The sequence below is a fragment of the Siniperca chuatsi genome, linkage group LG12 (assembly GCF_020085105.1).
Source record: "Siniperca chuatsi isolate FFG_IHB_CAS linkage group LG12, ASM2008510v1, whole genome shotgun sequence".
Taxonomy (NCBI): Eukaryota; Metazoa; Chordata; class Actinopteri; order Centrarchiformes; family Sinipercidae; genus Siniperca; species Siniperca chuatsi.
In genome coordinates this window covers 24879754-24900195 of record NC_058053.1, presented here as the reverse complement: position 1 = coordinate 24900195, position 20442 = coordinate 24879754, and the positions used below count along the sequence as shown (strand labels likewise).

General features: G+C 39.9%; 1 protein-coding gene and 1 long non-coding RNA gene across 3 annotated transcripts in view; one reads left to right on the top strand and one right to left on the bottom strand.

The window, feature by feature from the left end:
- Window positions 1–17820, bottom strand: part of LOC122885937 (aryl hydrocarbon receptor-like) — a 47040-nt gene extending 29220 nt beyond the window's left edge. Inside the window, exons 1-2 of the mRNA XM_044217722.1 lie at window positions 17242–17820; window positions 12347–12534 (exon numbers count right to left, since the gene is read on the bottom strand). Coding sequence (XP_044073657.1) covers window positions 12347–12534; window positions 17242–17282 — 229 coding nt within the window. The 5' untranslated portion in view covers window positions 17283–17820. The remainder of the gene's footprint in view (window positions 1–12346; window positions 12535–17241) is intronic.
- A 122-nt stretch (window positions 17821–17942) lies between these two features.
- LOC122885938 lies at window positions 17943–20091 on the top strand. 2 transcript variants are annotated; one of them, XR_006380219.1, is made up of 3 exons: window positions 17943–18073; window positions 18522–18673; window positions 19861–20091. It is a non-coding gene; the product is annotated as an uncharacterized LOC122885938 (long non-coding RNA). The 2 variants fall into 2 exon arrangements; XR_006380220.1 differs by lacking the exon at window positions 17943–18073 and adding an exon at window positions 18141–18199.
- Window positions 20092–20442: the final 351 nt, after the last annotated feature.

Genomic DNA, 20442 nt, shown 5'->3' with positions numbered 1-20442 from the left:
TAAAAAAACATCATTACAAATCTATTTCCATCTGTTTCAAATACAAATCAGTTCTTAGAAGATTTTTTAATAATCATGTGTCATTTTCTAAATACTAGTGGAGTGATAAACCTCATAAGCAGCCTTTAAATGGAACTTTTATTTTGAATTTAAATAGTTCAGTGTTCTAGGCAATTGATAACAAAAAATGTTCACCTTGTTACCTCTCTGTGAATGGTGTAGTGAGTAGTAGTAGTTAGAGGTTGAGTCTTGTTGTTGTAGATGTTTAATTTAGCAGTTTGAATGACCAACTATGGTGCCATGTTTTGCTCTGACTGCAACAGCGAAATGTTCTGAAAGCACCAGAACTCTAAATCTTCTCAAGTCGGAGCCATGAAGTCTCCATCTGTTAATTTACAGCAGGGGAAAAAACATTTGCAGTTTTCAGAATTGAAAGATTAACGTAGTTTAGTATTATCTGCTGTCTTCTTTCAATTCTAGAAAATTCCTGAAACAAGGGAAAGAATCAGAATAAACCCAGTCCACTGGCTGAAATGTATGTAATGGGAGGCTCAACCTCACATGAAATGACTTACTTGTTACTGTCACTTAATGAATTTCTTCAAGCTTTCAGAGAAATCTAAATCATTGATTTGGTAGTATGAATGTGCTCCAGAGCTGCAGTACAGTGATGGAAAGGAGACAGTGTGGGTCTTGCTTTCACTGGGCCCCATGTCGGCCCTCGGCTAACGTATCTGCTCCAATAACTGAAAGATCAAATCTGACAAACAAGCAGTGACCCTAAAAATCAGACAGTTTGTCATACTTCAGCTGCCTTTGGAGGCCTTTTATTATTGCATGGTGTAGAAGATAGTGATGCAGCTGGAACCAAGAGGTTTATTATAATATTATAAAATTAATTTCACTAATTGTCATTTATCCAAGTAATAAAACTCTCAAGTCAAGGCTTAGGAGTGTCAAAAGGTACATTATGGTTTTTTAGACTTTGCAGAATGGTGCAGTCTATCCAAAATAATTTATACTAAATTGTGGGACCAATATTTTAGAGGGTGGCATTACAGAAACCATCTGATTTTTAGTACTTTACTAAATATCTGCTGTCCATGTGATTTAATAATCATCAGGATAAGGTAGGTTGCAGTAGGCTGAAGTAAACTTTTATTAGACATCTATCTAACATATAACAGTAAAGCACCTTTGTCCTTAAAAATAACGACAACACACACAGAATCCCCCACATTTCCTCCTTTTATGACTAAACTCCTCGACTGAAGCCTTGTGATTGTATTGCTTGCTGTGTCCTACAAACTGATCTACATCTTGCCACTTGCAGAACATAACTTCAAAAGCGCCAAATGCTCTGTTAGCATTTAGCTCGCTCACTTTAGCACAGCCCATATAGCTAGCATCATCAATGTGGCATACACAACTGAGGAGCCTCAGCTTGAAAAACCTCCATAATCTTTTATATCCCACTAATTAGGAAAATTGTGATCTTGGTTAAATACTGAAAATACTGACTTTTTCTAACCAAAACCACGATCTTGCCCTGGCCTTAACCAAGATGTTTAGTGTCTCAAAGCCAACCACACATGGTACGCATGATGCAAACCCCAGTCTCTGGTGTCAAAGTCCTGCACTTTGCACTTTGCCAACCATCCACCACAGAAGAACGTGGCACTTCCTGAAGAGCAAAAAACTTTGCCAGTGGTCATAATCCAGGCAGCAATTTTGTTTCTTCCTAGAATATAAATGTCATTTTTCAGATCCGCATAGACCCGCCAAGCCAAATGAAGTCCAGTTGTCGACACTTCCAGAAGACAAATCTTTCTGTCCTGGGACTGTGACCCAGAGGCCAGCTTGGCTCTGGTCCCGGCCTTCATCATAGAGCCTCCAGCATAAAGCTTACTGACACCGCTCCACGGAGAGCCGGGTCTGCTGGGGTTTACCTCACAGAGGGCTTTTCTTTGCTGGAAGCTGAGACCCAAAAAACATTTAGCACACTGCAAATATTTATGAAATATTTGACCACTTTCAATTTGTCCCATCATACTATTTACAAAAGGATTAGCGGGGATGTTCTGTGCTTGTATCGCTTCAATTTCCTGCCCAATCCCTACATGCCACGCTGGCATCTTTCCACGTTACAGGTCACCATGTACCCTTGGAAACAAACAAACACACGCACGAAGCTGCCAAAAAGAGACTTAACAAAGTGCTTGCAACCAATCACAGGAAAGATTCAGGATAAAATGTTACTTAACACCAACCAGCTGCTGTTAAAACCAACACTAAGTGACACTTTCTCTTGTCGGTCAGTATTGAGTAATTTTTAGACAGCTGGAGCTGCGCAGACTCACCATGATTGACAAGCTCAAGCTACAGTGTTAGATAGTGTTAGTAAGTTGGTGGTGGTATGGAATATCTTTATTTATAGATTAATTAACTAATCAATTAAAATATACATATAACCCACTGCTTGCTTCTCACAGTCAGTGACTGAGCAGTGCATTTAGCACTCAGAACTAACTTGTTTGTTTACACCACATAGTGTATGTCTCTGCTGTCAGGTCACATGAGATAACAATAGCAGGAGCCCGAATCATGAAACAGTGCTATATTTGGACAGCGTATTTAAGCACACACACACACACACACACACACGTGTGTTATTGGGCCGCAGTGACATGCTCAGCCGTTGTGTTAATGCTGACGGTCAGAGGACATGCCCCACCCCACATGGCCCATACTGGTTACGTTGTGGAGGGTGGTGGAAGCGCTGTAGTTTATTTTGGATCCATGCCAGGACCGATTCAGACTGCAAGCAGCGAGGACGAGAGCAAAATAAAGAATTATGGCAGTCAGTCATTTGTGGCCAAAGCCATCACACATCAACACATCACACTTCATTTCTCTTACATAATATATTTACATGCAATCTTGCATCCTGGTTATGTGTCTTATCCTGATTTTAATACTGTCTGCTGAGTTTGTTTCTTTTGTCATCTAAAGCCACAATACTAAGCTCATCCTCCACATTACTGGTGACTTTCACATATAGATCATTCTACGTATTCTATCTATCATTCTATCACCTATGTTTATTCTCTTATTTTTGGCTGTTCTCTCAAACTACTTTGTGAATCAAAAATGCACCTGCAGAAAGTAGACCGTGGATCTAGGTTAGGTTTATTTGCCTTTTTGAAAATGCATAAACATATTTGACAAATGGGTAGTCTTAGGTAGGCTGTACAATAGAAAATCAACAGATATTTCCTTTGCTAAACTAACACAACAAACTCTTCATGTGATTGGATGAACATGCTACTTGCTGGTCATTTGTCCTTGTTTCTGATGGCTGTTCAGGAAAACTTGAAATGTCTCCATAATCACCAAAATCTGTTTCAGAATCAGTTTGAGATGAGGAAAAGGTCATGGAGTTGCAGATTCATGCTTCATTTTAGACCTACAGTACACAGCCTAGTTTTAAAAGTTGTACATTTGACACAACTGATCAAAAGATTGAATCATCCTTTGGTTGGTCTTTCTGATGCCTTGAAATGGAATCTGTAAGTTTGTGTTGTCACTGGGGGAAGTAAAGTATGTGATATGCCTGACATTCAGGCGGCATTGCCATGCTCTGAAAATCAAGTAGTCATACAAAGACTTAAGACTTCAGTATAATATTTCAGGGAAGCCTATCGAACATTCAAATCCAGAATGCAGCGCACCTAGAACTGAGTTTGCAACATCTCTGCTAAAGGTCTGTGTCACAGTTCACGATACATCAGTGGGTTAACTGCCCTGGGCTCTGACTGCAGGCTAGCCTGTACGATGGAGGCTACAGGACACGATATGCATCCTAGTTTGTGAGAAAATAAAAGTTTTGTACCATAAGCCATGCCAAACTAAACTTGAGGATAACCATAACAAAACATAACATAACCAAGCAAAAGTTGTGAAATATAGTCACATAGAGTTTTTAAGAGGTTGTGAGTGAAAACAGTAGCTGTCTCACGAGATCACAGCAGAGATGTGATTGGATCACTTATGGCACATCCAGGGTCAGTTTTTCATAATACATTACTGACATTGTTAATGTATGCTGAGTAAAGAGGTAGGTTCCCAATCAGCTCCATACCATTTCACTATTATGGAAAGAAAACTGCAAAATTATTGTATATTTATGGGTTGTTAGAATTCTCTACATGGTACAAAGGGCTAATTTATCGTACACATACATTAATTATTCTACACCTGGCAACACTGCATTCAGGTGGTTTAAGTTATTAGCTGTTAGCAACAACAACAAAAATGAACAATGGCTTCTTCCCTTTTAAATTTCTTTAAAAAAAATGCATTTCATGATCTTTTGGAATGAGAATAAAGTTGACTGATGAAAGAAAATGTAACCTGACAGTGTAAACCACTTCCATGTGAGCTTCTTTTAGCACACTGTCATCACAGGAAGTCTAAAGTCACTGCAACGCTCTTTAAAACTTTCTGCTCAGCTCAGGTGTTAATCTGTACAGTAACGTGTTAGCAGCTAATCAGGAAGTACAGGTCAGGATGTTGATACTGTAGCCGCAGAGAAAGCACTCTGGATGCAGATCAGAAGTGACATTTGACGTGCTGTCTGTGTGTGCATGTGTGTGTGTGTTTTCTTTTTACAATTCTGTGCTGCTTTTTTACTGTGCCAATCACAGTGCAACCAGAATTCAGCTAGTTTTTAGGTGAAATTATGCTTGACTATGACTTGCTGTTTGCAGTGCATCGAGGAACACTTACTGCTGCTGCCTTCGCTTTTTCAGCAGTGCTATTTATGAGTGGGATGTTATGATTTAGTGAAATGCATCTTTCTAATACAGCTTTTTTGATACTGTTTCAAATTAAAAACACGACAGCATTAAAAACGTTCTAAAATATACAAAACATTATATAATCTGTTAGGATCCTAATCTGCATTACGAATGTAAAAGAACTACATACCATCATAGCATTCAACCATTGAAAGTTAGCAAGCTACATTTCACTTGTGCACAGAAATTATTATATTTCTATATCCCTTCACTGTGCTGGACAGAGTGTAGGAGCTTGAATGTGTGTGTTAGCATGTACAGACAGTACAGTGCATGCATATAGTATGTGTGTGTTTTTGTGTTAATTATTCTACCAGAATGTGAATGGCAGCGAGTATATATAGAATGTTTCAACTCCTTCACCCCCAAACAGTGCAGTAAATGAACACATGATGCACACATACCTCCCCCACATCCTTTAACATACACATGGATGCACGCAGCAGACACATACAGCCACACATATAGAGGCTGAACATGAACACTCGGGCACTAATGCATATTAACGTATGAGGGGTGATCCAGAGAGGTGGGACGTGGTGAAGGTGATGAGGAGAGATGGGATTTGGGCTGGGTAGGGAAGGGAGGGGTCACTACTGATTACCAGGTTTTCCCTTTGGTGGCCTGCATTCCTCGCTGTGCCGTATCGTGATCAGCGGGGCTGGGGGATGGGGTTCAAGCCCTGTAGGGGAAGGACGGAGGGAAGGACGGGCAGAGGGAGGGAGCGAGCGAGGGAGGGTCGTCATGAAGGGATGACCTACTGCTGATCATGTAGCCCAGATAGCTCTGCCTTTCATTTGTGTGCAGATAGATGACCCACAGGAAGGAGGGGGAGGGGAGGCGGTATTTCAAATAAAAATACATCGCCATACATACATGTCACAAGACGTGCACAACAGCCACACACGGCCCTCCTGGAGCAGCAGCAGCAGTGGCAGCAGGCTATAGAAACGTTGTCGAGTGCAGCTCTGACAGATATTTCCAGCTGTGTGCCAATTCTATGCGTGCCACGAGATGTATGGACATTCATTTCATTAAAACTGAGTTGTTTGGCCTCATTTTCTTTAAGACATCAGGCATGTAGCAACACGTTCTGCAGATGTACACACACTGAATTAATTTGAATTGATTGACGAGAATTCAGCTGCATTATTTGCCAATTGACTTCTTACAAAACAGTCAAGTGATGTTTTGGAGGAAAACAAGAGATGCATGATGCTATTTAGTTTTTTTACTATTGAGATGATAAAGATTCATTTCTCCTCTACTGCTGTGTTATTCTTTTGTTCTTTGTGATTTGTGGCTTAATAGATTAAAAACAGGAGAAAATCAGGTGGAAAAATGTAAGAGTTTAGGAGTTTAAAAATTGGATTATATAATTACCATGTGGATATAATTGGAATATATTCAGAAGTCTTGTTTTCTCCTCACGTTTCTCTTTACTTTCACACAGTAAAAGCAGGTGTCCTTACCACACGAGGACCCTGTTAAATGTAAATGTGTTGAAGGCCGTCAGCAGGAAACACTACAACTTTGTGCTGTTTACGAGCATTAAATTATATGGAATGCAGTTTAAAGGTCCTGCTCCTAAAATAAATTCTGAGTGACTTAAAACTTAAAATATGTTCAAGCAACACACTGCTTTGTTCAGTGATGGAAGAAATATTAAAAATCTTTACTCAAACCTGCAATAACTGAACACATTTTTTGGCTACTTTGGGGCAGTAAAACAGGCTGTAAACACGAACATTTACTAATTATCACTTCATAAAGTTCAAATGGCACACATGTTAGCAAATTGTTGCTGATTTACACATCCAGCAGACACAGAGCAACATTCATTGTTGGTGTCATGTTTTATGAATGTAAGTCCAATATTCACTCCAATATCTGGCTCTCCAGCTTGCGAGATGCTGCACTGTGTTGACCAGCTAGTCACTAACTGTGTCTGCCTGATGTTCAGTGTTGGGCAGGTAGTGTACAGTGGGTTTATCCGAGCTTTTTACTAAATGCAGCTGCCTGCTGCATCTGGAAACGTTTCTGATAGGAATGGTGAGAGTGAGTCCAAAAAATAAAATTGCAGATTGTAAAACAAAAACAATGAGCTGAAGCTCAGAGGAGCTGCAGAGTCAGGTGATCATCTTCTGTGGGTTTGTCACTACGAGTGACACCTTTCACATTACACATACTCATTTGACCCGCTGTCCATACACAAATATTGATTCGTGCAGCTTTAATGTAAACTGTGCTGAACCTCTGGCAGGAGGAAACATCACAAACTTATGATGTATGTGAACATCAAACACTATTTTATTTGTATTTAATTGATCCTTTATTTAGCCAGGAAGGTCCCATTGAGATACAAGATCTCTTCTTGTTAAAACAAGTACAATACATAAAAGCAACACCAGGGAAATAGTAAAAGAAGAGAGGCATACAGGCCATACCAGCAATATCCATAACACATTCCACCTCAAGTCAAGAATTATGTAAAACAGCAACGTGTTTCCTTCAGGGCAGTTTGTAAAAGACCTTTAAAGGTATCCAAAGGTGGGAGTGCTTCTAAGGTAATGGTATTTTGGAGTTCATTCCATGCCCAGAGTGAATAAAAGGAGAAAGCATTTTTACCAAGCTCTGAGTGCACCCAGGGGACATTAAAAGAAACACTAGTGGAAATCAGTTAAAAAGTTGTACCCCTATTCAAATATTCCACGTATTTTTCTTTGAGATTCTGTTCAAACCTGAAACAATATGCTTTACACTTTCAAGCATTATACTGAACTTGAACTTGATACACACACAGCCAACACCAAACCACAGTAAAGTGAATCCCTCTGCAGTCACAGGGATTATTTTTTCTAATCTCTTCTATATTTACAATAGAGTGTATCTGAAAGAGCTGCAGTTCACTTTAACAACAGGCATGCTGCTATGATAAAATCACAGGAATAATCATAATTTCATATCCTGTCCACTATAGGTTTAAACTGTGATCTATGAACTGCCATCTGACATGCATCTGCCAGAGTACTGGTTATGCAACAGCGGTCACGTGACGGCAGGTTTGATTCTTGATGCCTCTAAAACTCAGGGATCCTTTCCAGAAAAACGAGAGTAGCACCAGAAGAGATCGGGCGTGAATCGGGGGGGGGGGCAGGAAAAAGCAAAAGGACAATCAAGCCGCTTGGCTGCAGGCAACGGCGACTCTTCCAAGAAACCCAATAGAGACCTTATTGGCTTAGTTGTGTCATCCCGGATCTTGTCAGGGTTTTCTCCACTGTAAACACCGTAACAATTTCCCCACGGGACCAATCCTCACTAAAGAGAATGACCACTGCTCATCAGCTGGAACTAACAAGTGAGAGAAAAACGTAATAGCTATGCTGTCATACACACCGGGCATGTTTTGAGATAATATTCAATGCTGTCATATTTATTGAACGTTGCCACAATTTCTTTTACTTTGCCCTTCAACTTAAAAAAAAGAAAGCATACTAAGTAAGATGTACACTAAGTGAAAAATGAATTGTACATTGTAGAACAACTTGAGAAGGTGGATGGAAAAGTTTTACAGGAAATACATGATAACACAATGTTGGAGCAGCTATCAGCAGGAGAGGCCATTTAGAGGAGGAAGAAGAGGAAACATCTCCAAAGTTATCTAAAAACAAAACAAGCTGCTCTCAACATACAATAGCTGCATGTACTGTACAGGGCAACTTGTATTTTCAAAGGAAGCCATCAGTATCAGCATGCCTTGACAACACTGTTGATGGTTTGAAGGCCTGAGTTCCTCATAAAGGCCACAGTGTTTATTATACTCCGTATCCTGAACTTACTCGACCGAATGGACAAATGCTTACAGATAACTCCATTCTCAGAGTGCTGATAAACAAGCTTTTATGAATGTGCTCAGCAAATATATGTCTATCTGGCCATTAGTTTTCAAGTTACTTCACGGAACAAAATGTTGGTGAGTGGAAAATTTGAGCCTGAAGGGGGCACTAGAGGGAAAGTCAGGGTGTCTCCCAAATAATTAGAGAATTGTTAATATCCATACAAAATTTTATGGCAATATGACCACTAGTGATTGAGATATGTCTCTCTGGACCAGCGTTTGACACACCGACTGGAAAACTCACACCACACATGGATAAAGAGGAGAGAGCAGACCAGTACTAATAAGCATATCATTGATTCTCCACACCAAATTATCTGTGATAATACTAACACAGATGGAAACACTGCATGTGGCCTTTCAGTGCAGAACTGTTACAAAAGTTACAAAACCACCAGAAATTTGGTTTCAGCCTCAAGTGTAAATCTTGCAGGATGTGTTGGCATCACAGCGCTGGTGACAGTCGCGCGTGATGCATTAGAGGAAAACACATGAACACTCTGACATCCGTCGACTTCTAACCTGGGGCTACAGCACCTCCAGGGACACAAAGTGATTCACAGACAAATTTCAATACTTAACTCTTCAGCTACCACAGTTCTGTTGTCACACACGGAGCATAAATGATCCAAAAGGCAGACAACAGCTGCGAAGATGCTTGTTATGACTGAGAGCTACCTCACACCCAGAGTGCAGAGTTATCGGTTTTAAGAGAGCTAACGCCCTCTCTTCAGACTAGCTGAGAGGGATGAGCCCATTGTAGCTCCTGACAATAACAAAGATGGCAGCTGGGCTGGATAATACTGTCGGCCAGATTAACTGCCAGGGCTTTGTTCAGCTCCGACATGTTCAATTACATGCACAGTCATGACCGGGAGTGTTTGGGTACAACAAAAAGAGATACAGTATCCAGGTAGAAAAACTCTCCACAGCACAATGCAATTCTAATGCATTTTAATATTTCATGTAGGTGAGCCTCTCTTAGCGTTTAACAATTCCTCTAAACATCCAAACAGAGCAGCGACAGCAGAGTGTTGAAGCAATGGCAGCGTTCCCAGAGTGCACTGGAGCTAAGTCATCGCTTCACAGACCCCCCACTTTCGGATGCTTCTGAGAAGCAGGATTTGCTCTGTTTACAAACAAGAATTTATGGCTGACCACAGAGGCAGCCCGCAGCGATGGGCCCTCGGGGTCCACAGAGCTTTCTCTCTGTGGAGCTGCTTCTTAATGTAGGAGCCCTGAGCTCGTTAATTACTCAAAGACCGTCCAAGAAGTAGACTAATGAAGTTAGACAAGAGGGTTTGTCTATAGGCCACACGTTGACCTACTGGTACTGAAATCCACTATTAATAATTCACTCTGACAGGTCGAGTAGGCGGCAGGCACGTCCATATGTTATTGAATGGGGAAAATAAACACAACTTCTATTAATAGCTCTAAAATGGTAATCATAGAAATTTGTCAGAAATAAAACAGCTTCAGAGAGGACTTCATCTTGTGTCTCAGGGCCTCAAAAGCCTCTACATATACACAACATATGAATCAAGTAGCCGCACAAAATACACAAGCACACACACAATAAGAATATGAAATGCATTTGCTACATCCGCCTAAAACACACTCATATCACCGGTGCTGTGTCCTGTCCGTCTCATCCCAAACAGCCATCTCAAAACGCCGCTGCCTTAAACAAACATTGCTCTGCCTCCATTTCATAAATTCTTTAAACTCCAGGGTTTCTCTCAATTATTTATGCTTCAAGAGCATCTGACGGCCGCATTGCAGCATTCTCTTTGAAAGATCAGCGCTTAAAATAACAATGTCTTCATGCCACATAGTAGAGAAGATACTACACATCCATCCGTTGGCATGCAACTCCGATGCTTTGGCGTACAGTTTTAATGGACACCAAGCAAAGCTCCATCGCCTAATCCTCGAATAAGTGATGTCACACACACACACACACACACACACACAGACATGGGTCTCAATGAAATATTGAGGGCCTTTCCCTCGGAAGAAATCATCTGAATAAGGTGGTGGCTGGTTGCTCTTTTCTTGGTGTGGTGATCTCCACATCTCGGGTTGATGAGATGAGCCATGAGATGTCGGGAAACACATCCAGCACAAATAAAGAGCGAGAAACTCGGCGGTTGTGACATTCTTGTAATGGTTGGAGGGACCAAAGCAATGACTGAGGGGCATTTAAAAACAGTCACCCACTTTAAACTGCTGCCTCCTGTTTAAATGTATCACTCACTTCTCTTTATTACAAACACACAACTCTGCCAAGATGTTAAAGAGCTGCAAGGGTCCTGTGTATCAATATTGCTTAAAGGAAATCTGTAGGAAATCTTCATAGGCCAAATTAAGGGGGAAACTGCTAGCTTAACAATGTTTTCAAGAAGAAAGAAATGTACTTTGTATTACACTTGTCTTATTTACACATTGTCTAGTAAGCTAGACACTAATCCATCCAAGAGTCAGGTGGGGTTTAATTCAGAGTTAGAACAGTGTTGAACTAGTTGAACCAGCCAGTGGAACAGAAGCTGTTCTGCGACTCCTGTTAGCAATGCAATCTCTCATTAAGAGTTCTTTCACTAGTCTTTCTGAAAAGTGAACGGTGTTCCTGGGGTTTAACATTCATATTCCAAGATGAATCAGTATCTACTGCAGCACTCGATATTGGAATTGTAAGCCTGTCGTGAAGATTTTCTAGTGTGGCAGTGCTTGTATTATACATCATATGTAACTGTTTGTTTCTCCTTTGTGCACAATATCCATCCACATTCTCATTTATACTGGCCAGCCCTTCCTGTCCTACTCGGCCACCTGACTGGCCTAACTCTGTTGAAAGTAGTGATGAAAAACCCTCAATAATAATTGTGAAAAAAGGTTTTTTGTTGATGGCAGGCTGGCTGTTTGTTGTTATATTGTAGGGCTGGATTTTCAGAAACTGCATTATTACTGATGTCAATGTGATTTTGAATTATGTTTTCTTACTTCTGAAACAGAACCCATAAGTTCTGGTTTAACTATGGCTCTCTTTATCAGGACAGAAAAAAAGCTGCATGCAGTTACTGTGTTCAAGAAAGAACTCCAACACTAACTGCTCCTTTTTCCACGACTGTTCACTACGCTGTAATAAACTGTAATAATGTTCGTTAAGATGTAAAGAAGACAATTGTGGGATTGATGGAACATGTATTTTTTTCACTTGATGATGGAGCTAGGCTAGCAGTTTCACCCTGCTTTCAGGCTTTGCGCTAAGCTAGGCTAAACATGTCTCTCTGTGCTGGACTCATACAGTAGCTCATTTATTTGATTATCATTTCATGGCAAACAAGATGATTTCCCAAAACTGTCCCACTAACTGGAAACAGGTTTATGTGACAGACTTGATCAATGTATCCATATAACTAATACCAAACAAATTAAGATAGTGCTAAATGACATGATATTAGATATGATAAATGAGCAGTGTTCCAGGTTCGTGACAGTGTGTGACCTTTGACTACGCTAGGAGCCATTCCTGTTGTGTGCCAAGCATCAATGATTCAGTTCATGTTCTCTTAATTGGCAAATTTACCAGAGAAGAAGTTCTTGGCTCGCAGGTAACTGACACTCAGGCGGAGGATGGAGAGTTTGTCCAGACTGGTGGTGACCTCCTCGGGGAAAGGCAGCAGGCTGGCCAACCGCTCCAGCTCCCCGTTCAACCTGTCTCGATGCCTTTTGGACGGGTTGGACTTGGCCCCATCAGCTGGTGGCTGCTTCACCCTGACGAACATTAGAATTGGAGAAAGAGGTAAATCATCAGCAGTCACTCAGAGCCCATTTAGGGCTCCTCAGCCACCAGGGGTCCCCAAACAAATTTAAAATCATTCTGTCAAGTTTTCATACTTGAGCTGAGGATATTTTGGATCAAAAAACACATTTATATATTATAACACCTTGGTGGTACCAAATTTGGGACATTAAATTCTGGGATTATACATTTTTTAGTCCACTATAACCAATTTGGGGATTTTAACAACTAATTTTGGGGACACTATACCACATTTTGGGGTTTGAGAGTTCTATAACAAAGTCAGAAAGGGTATTTTAATGTTATAATAAACTTTTTGCATACTTTTATTTGCGCTTTCCAAAAGAATCACACAGTATTACTGTAAATTATAACAGCAATATTTTTATATTTAGTTTACATTTTTAATTTTTGCTGTGTATGTGTGTGTGAGTGTTATCTTTAGCCGTATAGCTTTAGTTGATGACATGTCCCATGTCCCATTTCCCATTTTACATAAACTGTCACCAATGGCCTGCCATTTCCAAAGACACCAAATGTGTCAAACTAAATTTTGGGGAAATGTGAGACAATTTAATTGAAATATTTCACTCAGAAGAAACATTGTAAAGCTTCAGTGGTGTTGGAATTAGCAGATTCTGTGCTGCCAGCAGTCTGAAAAGGGGACATTTGAATGTCTTAAAAAACATAATTTTCACCCGGGCCTCCTGAGGCCCATAGCTAATATTTTTCAAAATACAACACATGCACGATGGGAGGAGGCAGATTATCTCTTTACTGTTTTATTGGCCCATACTCATCTCTGATCAATGAATCAGTATCAGTGATTTTACCTGCTGTAGGTGTTTGTTAATGTGTGTGTTGATGTATTTGTTCATGTTTAATAAGGACATATATTATTTCTTCATAAAACAAAAATGCTTCATATAACAGAGCACAATAACTTTTCTTATTTGTGTGTTTTAAAAATGATTCCAGTATTTAACTGAGTAATTTTTAGTTATGTAATAGTTATCTAAAAAATATCTTAATGAATAAATACAAAGTAGTGTAATCACTTCAGTGACGACTGCCTCAGAGAAATCATTTATGGTCTGAAAGGCAAATCATTTCAAATGATAAAAACTTTATATAGCAAAGCTGAAAGAAGGGTTTATATTGATATTTGGAGATTATTGGAACAATAAATGATCCAAAAATGTTAATATGTTTACAGTGTCAACACACAAACTATTTCCCTTCTACCATGATGCCAAATTGATCAAATGTTTTTCTCTGATGCTGCATATAATATTGGCAGTTTAATGTGTTTCAAAATGCAGCTATAATTAAAGGTAAACTGTTAAAAGCACAATGATGAAGTATAGTTGTCCAGAAATGATGAATTTTTGTAGTAAAACCCTGAACTTTGCTCCATTCAGACTGCAGAGCTTTGGTGGAAGTTCTGCAAAGGGTTTTTGAAGAAAATAATCTCTTAAACAAATAATTCTGACTCATGATAAAAACACACTTGAACCACACATACAAAGAATAGAAATAGAAATATTAAAAGAAAACAGTTGACATATTTGTGGGTGTGATTTATGTCATGGAACAAAATATGTTTCAGCTTAAATGAACCACAGACTTTATTTTTGCCATAAATGAAAATACCCCGGAGAAAAATCTGGAGAGTGAACCCTCAGCTCAAATACTACAAACAGAGATATGCAAACACAGGAATAAGAATATTCACAAGTTAATCTGATGACGGCTGGTAGATGAAGAGTTTAGGCAATGATTCAATAATGTTCTCACAGTGGGAATTCTGACCCTCTGCTCTTTTTCGATAGAAGTCTCTGCAGGTCAACACATAATTATTGGACAGCTGATGTATTCAATACAGAGAATGAAAAAAATCAGGTAAACATGTAGAGATTATGGTGTGTTTTTTTCTTAATTAGATATTTATTTATATTTTAACCAACCCACGTAATTGTTGTTGTTTAATACTATTCATATATATACAATTTATTATCTTGACCACCCCATTGTATTTGTATATTCTATTTAATTCAGTATTTTTTGGTTTCTAAGGTATTTCACCCTCAATTAGTTCCCAAGTCACTGACTACAGAGTCATCGTCTACAACAATAAGAAGTTCTATTGACAGAGCAGAGTCTATACGCAGTCTATAACAACAGTTCCCAACTGGGGCCTGCAAGAGACCTCAGCATATATTGGATGATTAACAACAAAAGAAAAACCTGCACAAATGTAGGTTTAATCTTTCCTGTTTGTTTTAAACAGTGGACAGCTTTATCTCTTCAGGCCTGTGAGAAGTATTTAAATGAAGTAAGTACTTCACAGTCGGTGTTGATGGCTTGATCTAATAAAGAGGATAAGGATTAGATTAAGTACATTTATATTCAAATAATTTAAACTTTAATTTACAAATGTGAGCATTTTGTGTTCCTCTTTTGAAAAGAGACCATTTTATTTGTTGTTTACAAACATTACGTATGAGTGGACAGCAGGTCATGTGTCATGACTGTTCCTAACTCAGACACACTGACACTGTAACATTTTATCACGGGGCATGAATGTGGATGGAGATCTGTTTCTATTAGATTACACTGATGGGATGTCACTGTGCTTTACCTGCAGTGCTGTTCGTTCTTGTGTGTGCATGTATACGGCTGTAATAAACAATTATTTTCATTATAATTAATCCACTGGTTTTAGGTTGTTTTTTTTTTCTATTAACTGCTTAGTCATGAAATCATATGAAATATCTATCAGGAGTGCAAAGTAATGTATCCAAACTGCTTATTTGATCTGACCAACAATCCAAAAACCCAACGTTGCTCAATCTGGAGGATTCAGAGATCAGTTCGAAGGTCACTACTCGAGTGGCAGACCACGCTTTTCACCACACTGATAACGGACTCGGGGTTGCTTGATTAGGATGGGATCATGGTCATTTCCATCATTCATTCATTATGGATAAATAAAGTGAACCTTGATTCACAATGATATGAAACACAGTGAGCACAGAAAAGCAGTCATTTTTCTAAATTGGGAAAACTGCAACCAGCAAGCGATAAATAAACGGTCGTTGATCAATCAGTTTATCTATTTGTGTGTGTGTGTGTGTGTGTGCGCGTGAAAAGCCTCGTCATGAACCGCAACCCGACACTGTTCCTGCTCTGCCTCCTCAGCTGAAAACCTGATCCACTAAGTCAAGTCTCAGCATCTTTATAACCTAAAGTGGCTCACCTATAGTTTTAGTCAAGCATGCATCTGTCTCATCACAAAGCGGGATTATGGGGAGTCTTCCATTTTCAGACGCCGAGTCTCCTTTTTAGGAATTATCTGTGCACTAGAGATCAGGTTCTGCCTTCAAATTCTCCCAGATGAAAGCATTTTAAATGGAAACAGTCTCACTGCCTGGGTAACATGTTTCACTCACAGGTTGAGTCGTGGATTACTTTAATCAAAAATGACTTCACTAGTAGAGCAAAACCCACAGCAGGGCCATCATTTATTGACACATACTGTGGAGCTGCAGTCATTTCATACAGCATGTCCTCATCAAGCAGCAGCTGCTGTCTGACTGTTGTGTCTGAACTGTGCACAGTTTGGAGCTTTTCCAAAATCAGTCACATATGATCCCATCTTAGAACAAAGACGATTCTTTGTCTGTTTGCATTTTACTTGACTTTTATTTTATTTATTTTTTTTAAATATTGACAGGGAAATGGCGTCAGTTTGACGATGATGTCACACCAAAGCAGTTAGCCTGCTGTAGCTGCTCAGAATTTCTAATAACATCAGATGGTTCATCTTTAATTTGGACGATCTCATCATCACTGCTGATGATTTAATCAGACGTTTATGCTGAAAAACGAGACGTGTGTGGGTGTTCCAGTCAAGTCAAAGCCTTACAGCAGGTTAATTTAATGAAAAACAGTCAGGGCCGGTTGGAAAATGGTTTTTTTTCATATTAAGATTTTAGCCCAACAAACACATTATTTTATTAAGAAACTACGAAACATTTAATATCTTAAACCTATCAAAACAACCTGACGAGGAGAAAAAAAAACGGTCCCTCTAATCCTCTGAAGGGCGTTTTGACAGAAAATGGCGCAACACCCTGCATGAGGGTCCCAGTGAGCCAGTGAATGTTTTGGGGGGGAAAGAATGAAAAGGAAAAAAAACTAATGTGTTCTTTTCGTTTATGTAGAAAACGCTCTATAAATAAAAACCAAAGAGAGACGTGTTGAAGGTTAAAATCAGGCCGCAGTTGCAGGCCTGCAATAATCCGCAGGCATTACCAAAGAAACCCTGCCCAACATTTTACAACGCACAGAACATTTCCTCCCTATAGTTCATTATATAACCTCACGAAATATTCTATAAGGAAATATAAATATTCAGAATATCGCAGGTGCATTAAAATGAATGCGTTAAGAAGCAAACGAAATCATAAAGTAAAATATATTTCCTGAATCGATTAAGAAACTGTTTTCCTTAAAAATACTATAGAACTCTTCAGGCTTGTCTCAGTTTGTGCATTTAGAAACTGGCCTCACAATTCATACAGGCTCGCCAGGTCAATTTTACATTTTAATACGAGGCTATTTTCAGTGAATTGCATTAGAAGTGACGATAAAAAACAAAAATAAAATGAACTTACGCTCTCTGGACTGGCTTTCTCCTCTTGCGTCCTGCATACATGACGGCTCGTCTTATATAAGCCTCTGATAATTCCCTCAGAAATACACAGAGCCTTTCTCCGCTACATGTAAGCCACCAAGAATATTCTGCTATAATCCTCCAGATCAAGACTGTAAACACATTTTTTTTTAAGTCTAAAAAGCAAATAAAAAGCAAAAAACACAGCCAGACACCAAACGAAGTTAGGTCGAGAGGACGTCTTTTGCCTCGTTTTTATGGGCCGCTCCGTTTAGGAATTAAATCTAAATCTGCACCAAAAAAAAATTTAAAAAAAAAACAAAACAAGGGACAACTCAGAAAATACCGAAACAGTCGTTATCCCATCAGCCCTACGGAAAGATGAACTTGTTCCAAGTAAAAAGGCGATGTTGAGTTTTCATCCTCAGAAAGAAAAAAGGGAGAGATCATCAGAGAAGAGGCGCAGCCTGCAGAGAAATCCTCCTCATCATTCCTCCACTTTATAAACACAAGAGAACTTCAAATAAACGCAGTAAAAGCTTCGCGTATTTACATCTTATAATCTACATCAGTGGTGCACTCCAATTAGCGCCGGACGTGAGCTGCAAGGAGGGGGGGGGCAGCGGGTGCGCGCATTCCACTGGCGAGCACGCCAGACACAGATTTCTGACGAGCGCGCGCTCAAGAAGCTTCTTATAAATTACAGCAGGGGGCAGGAGGCACGCGCTGGCACGTGGGAGAGTCTCCTGGAAACACAGGCCGAGCGCGTCCACGCCGGCGCGTCCCCGAGCGACTCCAGCCGTCCAATCAGCGCTCAGATGGATGTGCTGAATGTGGGTCAGGGGTTAGACTTTTAAATAATGCAACTTCGATCATGTAAATTCATTTCAACATTCAAAAGAAGTCTCTGTGGGTCTTTACCTGCAGCGATGGGAACGCTGGACAGTTTATCTCAGCTGGTGGGAATTAAGAAGAACCTGATCATCATGAGGCAATAAACAATGAGTAGAATGAACTTAATAATAATTGAGATATATAATGTATATAAATAATTGATCTGCAACAGAGATATTAAAAGTATTATTTAAAGCGGCTATCACTGATACTTTTGCAATATCGAAATGTATCTCATGACAATGTGACCTACAGAGAATTAGCACCTGAATCGCAGCTCCCTGGCTTTACAGAGCTTTATATTGAGTTTCAGCTCATTGTTTCGCTGTCTGGCTTCAACTTTACTTCTTTTGGTTCACTCTCACCCTCTCACTGTATCATTTCCAGCTGCAGCACTGCCCAACAAAGACAGGGAAGCAGAAGACAGATAGAAAGTAGGCTGAACATGGATGTAAACGATGCAAGCTTTAAAATACTTTAAAAATCAGCATTGCAAGTGTTTTATGAGGAAGGAAATGTACTGGACACAATGTGTTTTGGTGAGTAGCTAACACTGAATGTAAACATAATTTTGTTTGTTTACAGGAAAACTCCACAGGACACCTTTAAAGTCCAACTGAAAACAGCATACATTTATGGTCTGTAAATCACTTGTCCTGTAAATCAGAAACCAAAAGGGAGAAATGTATATATTATATTTTTTGGTTTCATGATGGCGTCTCCTTAGGCTAATTCAGAACAGAACACCGCTGTTCCGGTCTCCGTCCAAGTAGATGGGGACCTTATTTCCGTACAGCCAATCAAATCTTGCATTAAGCCGTTTTCAGAGCAGACGGTCATACTGAGCCAGAGAGCAGCCTGCTACACATTAAATACTAGAGATGGGAGGTTTGACTCTTTTTACTGACTCGAGTTTGTATGAGTCACTCACTGAAGAGAGTCGTTTTTCAAGTCACTCAAGTCACCCAGAGCATGGCGAATCCCCCAGCGGCCCCAGCGCCAGGGACTTCTGCTGGCCGAGCCGGCTAACTTCCGGTTTAGCCCTTTGCTAACTTGAATGGGATAAAATAATTTAATTGTGCAGCTCTTCTAGACTTCCCAAATGTTATCAGACTAAATGGATCAAATTCTAATAGTGAAATGATTCATTTTGCGGGGGGTTGTGACGAAAAATGATCCACCTTTTTACAGCTGCGCCTTTTCCCATGATTGTGCACGGGAAGTCAGTCCCATAAATCTATGATCGGAATGGCATCCATAGCAACACAGTCAGACAAATTAAAATTCATGGATGGTAAATGACTGTGGCATGGAACTGGTGGGTGAGTGATTCGTGCAGCCTGAGTCAGACCTTCAGCTCAGGGCAGGGATAGCAAGTAGGCTACTGAGTTGAAACAAGCGCCAAAGTGGTTGCTTTTCTCACAGGGCTAGGGTAATACAATAATTAACTTGATACATTTCCACAAATACCCTGCAGTTAATATAAGAGTTGCACAATAGTGTGAGTGACACGTGGTCTTGCCTCGTCTTCGAAGTTCGCACTAGCTAGTAGCAGGTAGGAGGGGCGAGTCAGTGAGCGAGTTACTAGACATGAGGACTTGTGACTCCCCAGTCAGTAAAAAGGAGGTTGGGGTGGATAGATGGGTCAAACACAGGGTTTATTTCAGTTGTCTTAATTTTTTATGTCTTTATTGCTGAAACACGTATTACCTTTTCATTGGAAAAGGAAGCCGGGGTTTGGATTTAAAAGCAGCGGACCTTGAGATGATCCACCCAGCCAGATTAACTGGACCAGACACCATAGCAGGTGCTGTTTGATTGCCCCAGGAGGAGAGGAAGAGCTTGGATGGGAGCCAAGCTGGCCCAGTTTGGATATAAGGCTGCTCCTGGCTAATGTCTTATAATACAGTGTTTTACCTTGTGGTATTGCTACTTTAACTTAAATAAAAGTTTTGAATACTCCATATTAATATGGCTCCATATTAATGGACTTCCAGGTCAAAATATAATAAGTGATCTCCCCTGGGGACTGATGCCTGTTACTATTCTTTTTGTACACCTTGCAGGTCAGAAAAGGGGGTATGTTTCTTATTTCATACATGAGAAGTAAAGATGGATGACAAATTAAAGGGAAGGAGGGTTGAACACAATTCTTCCAAAATATATTCCCTCATTTGGTGTTTTGATGATGGTGGCGGAGAGCGATGTCTAACACCAAAACCTCCCAGAGGTGTTCAGTTGGGTTAAGATCAAATACAGACTATACCCATCTGTGTATGACCATATAAATTAGAGTTATTCATATGCA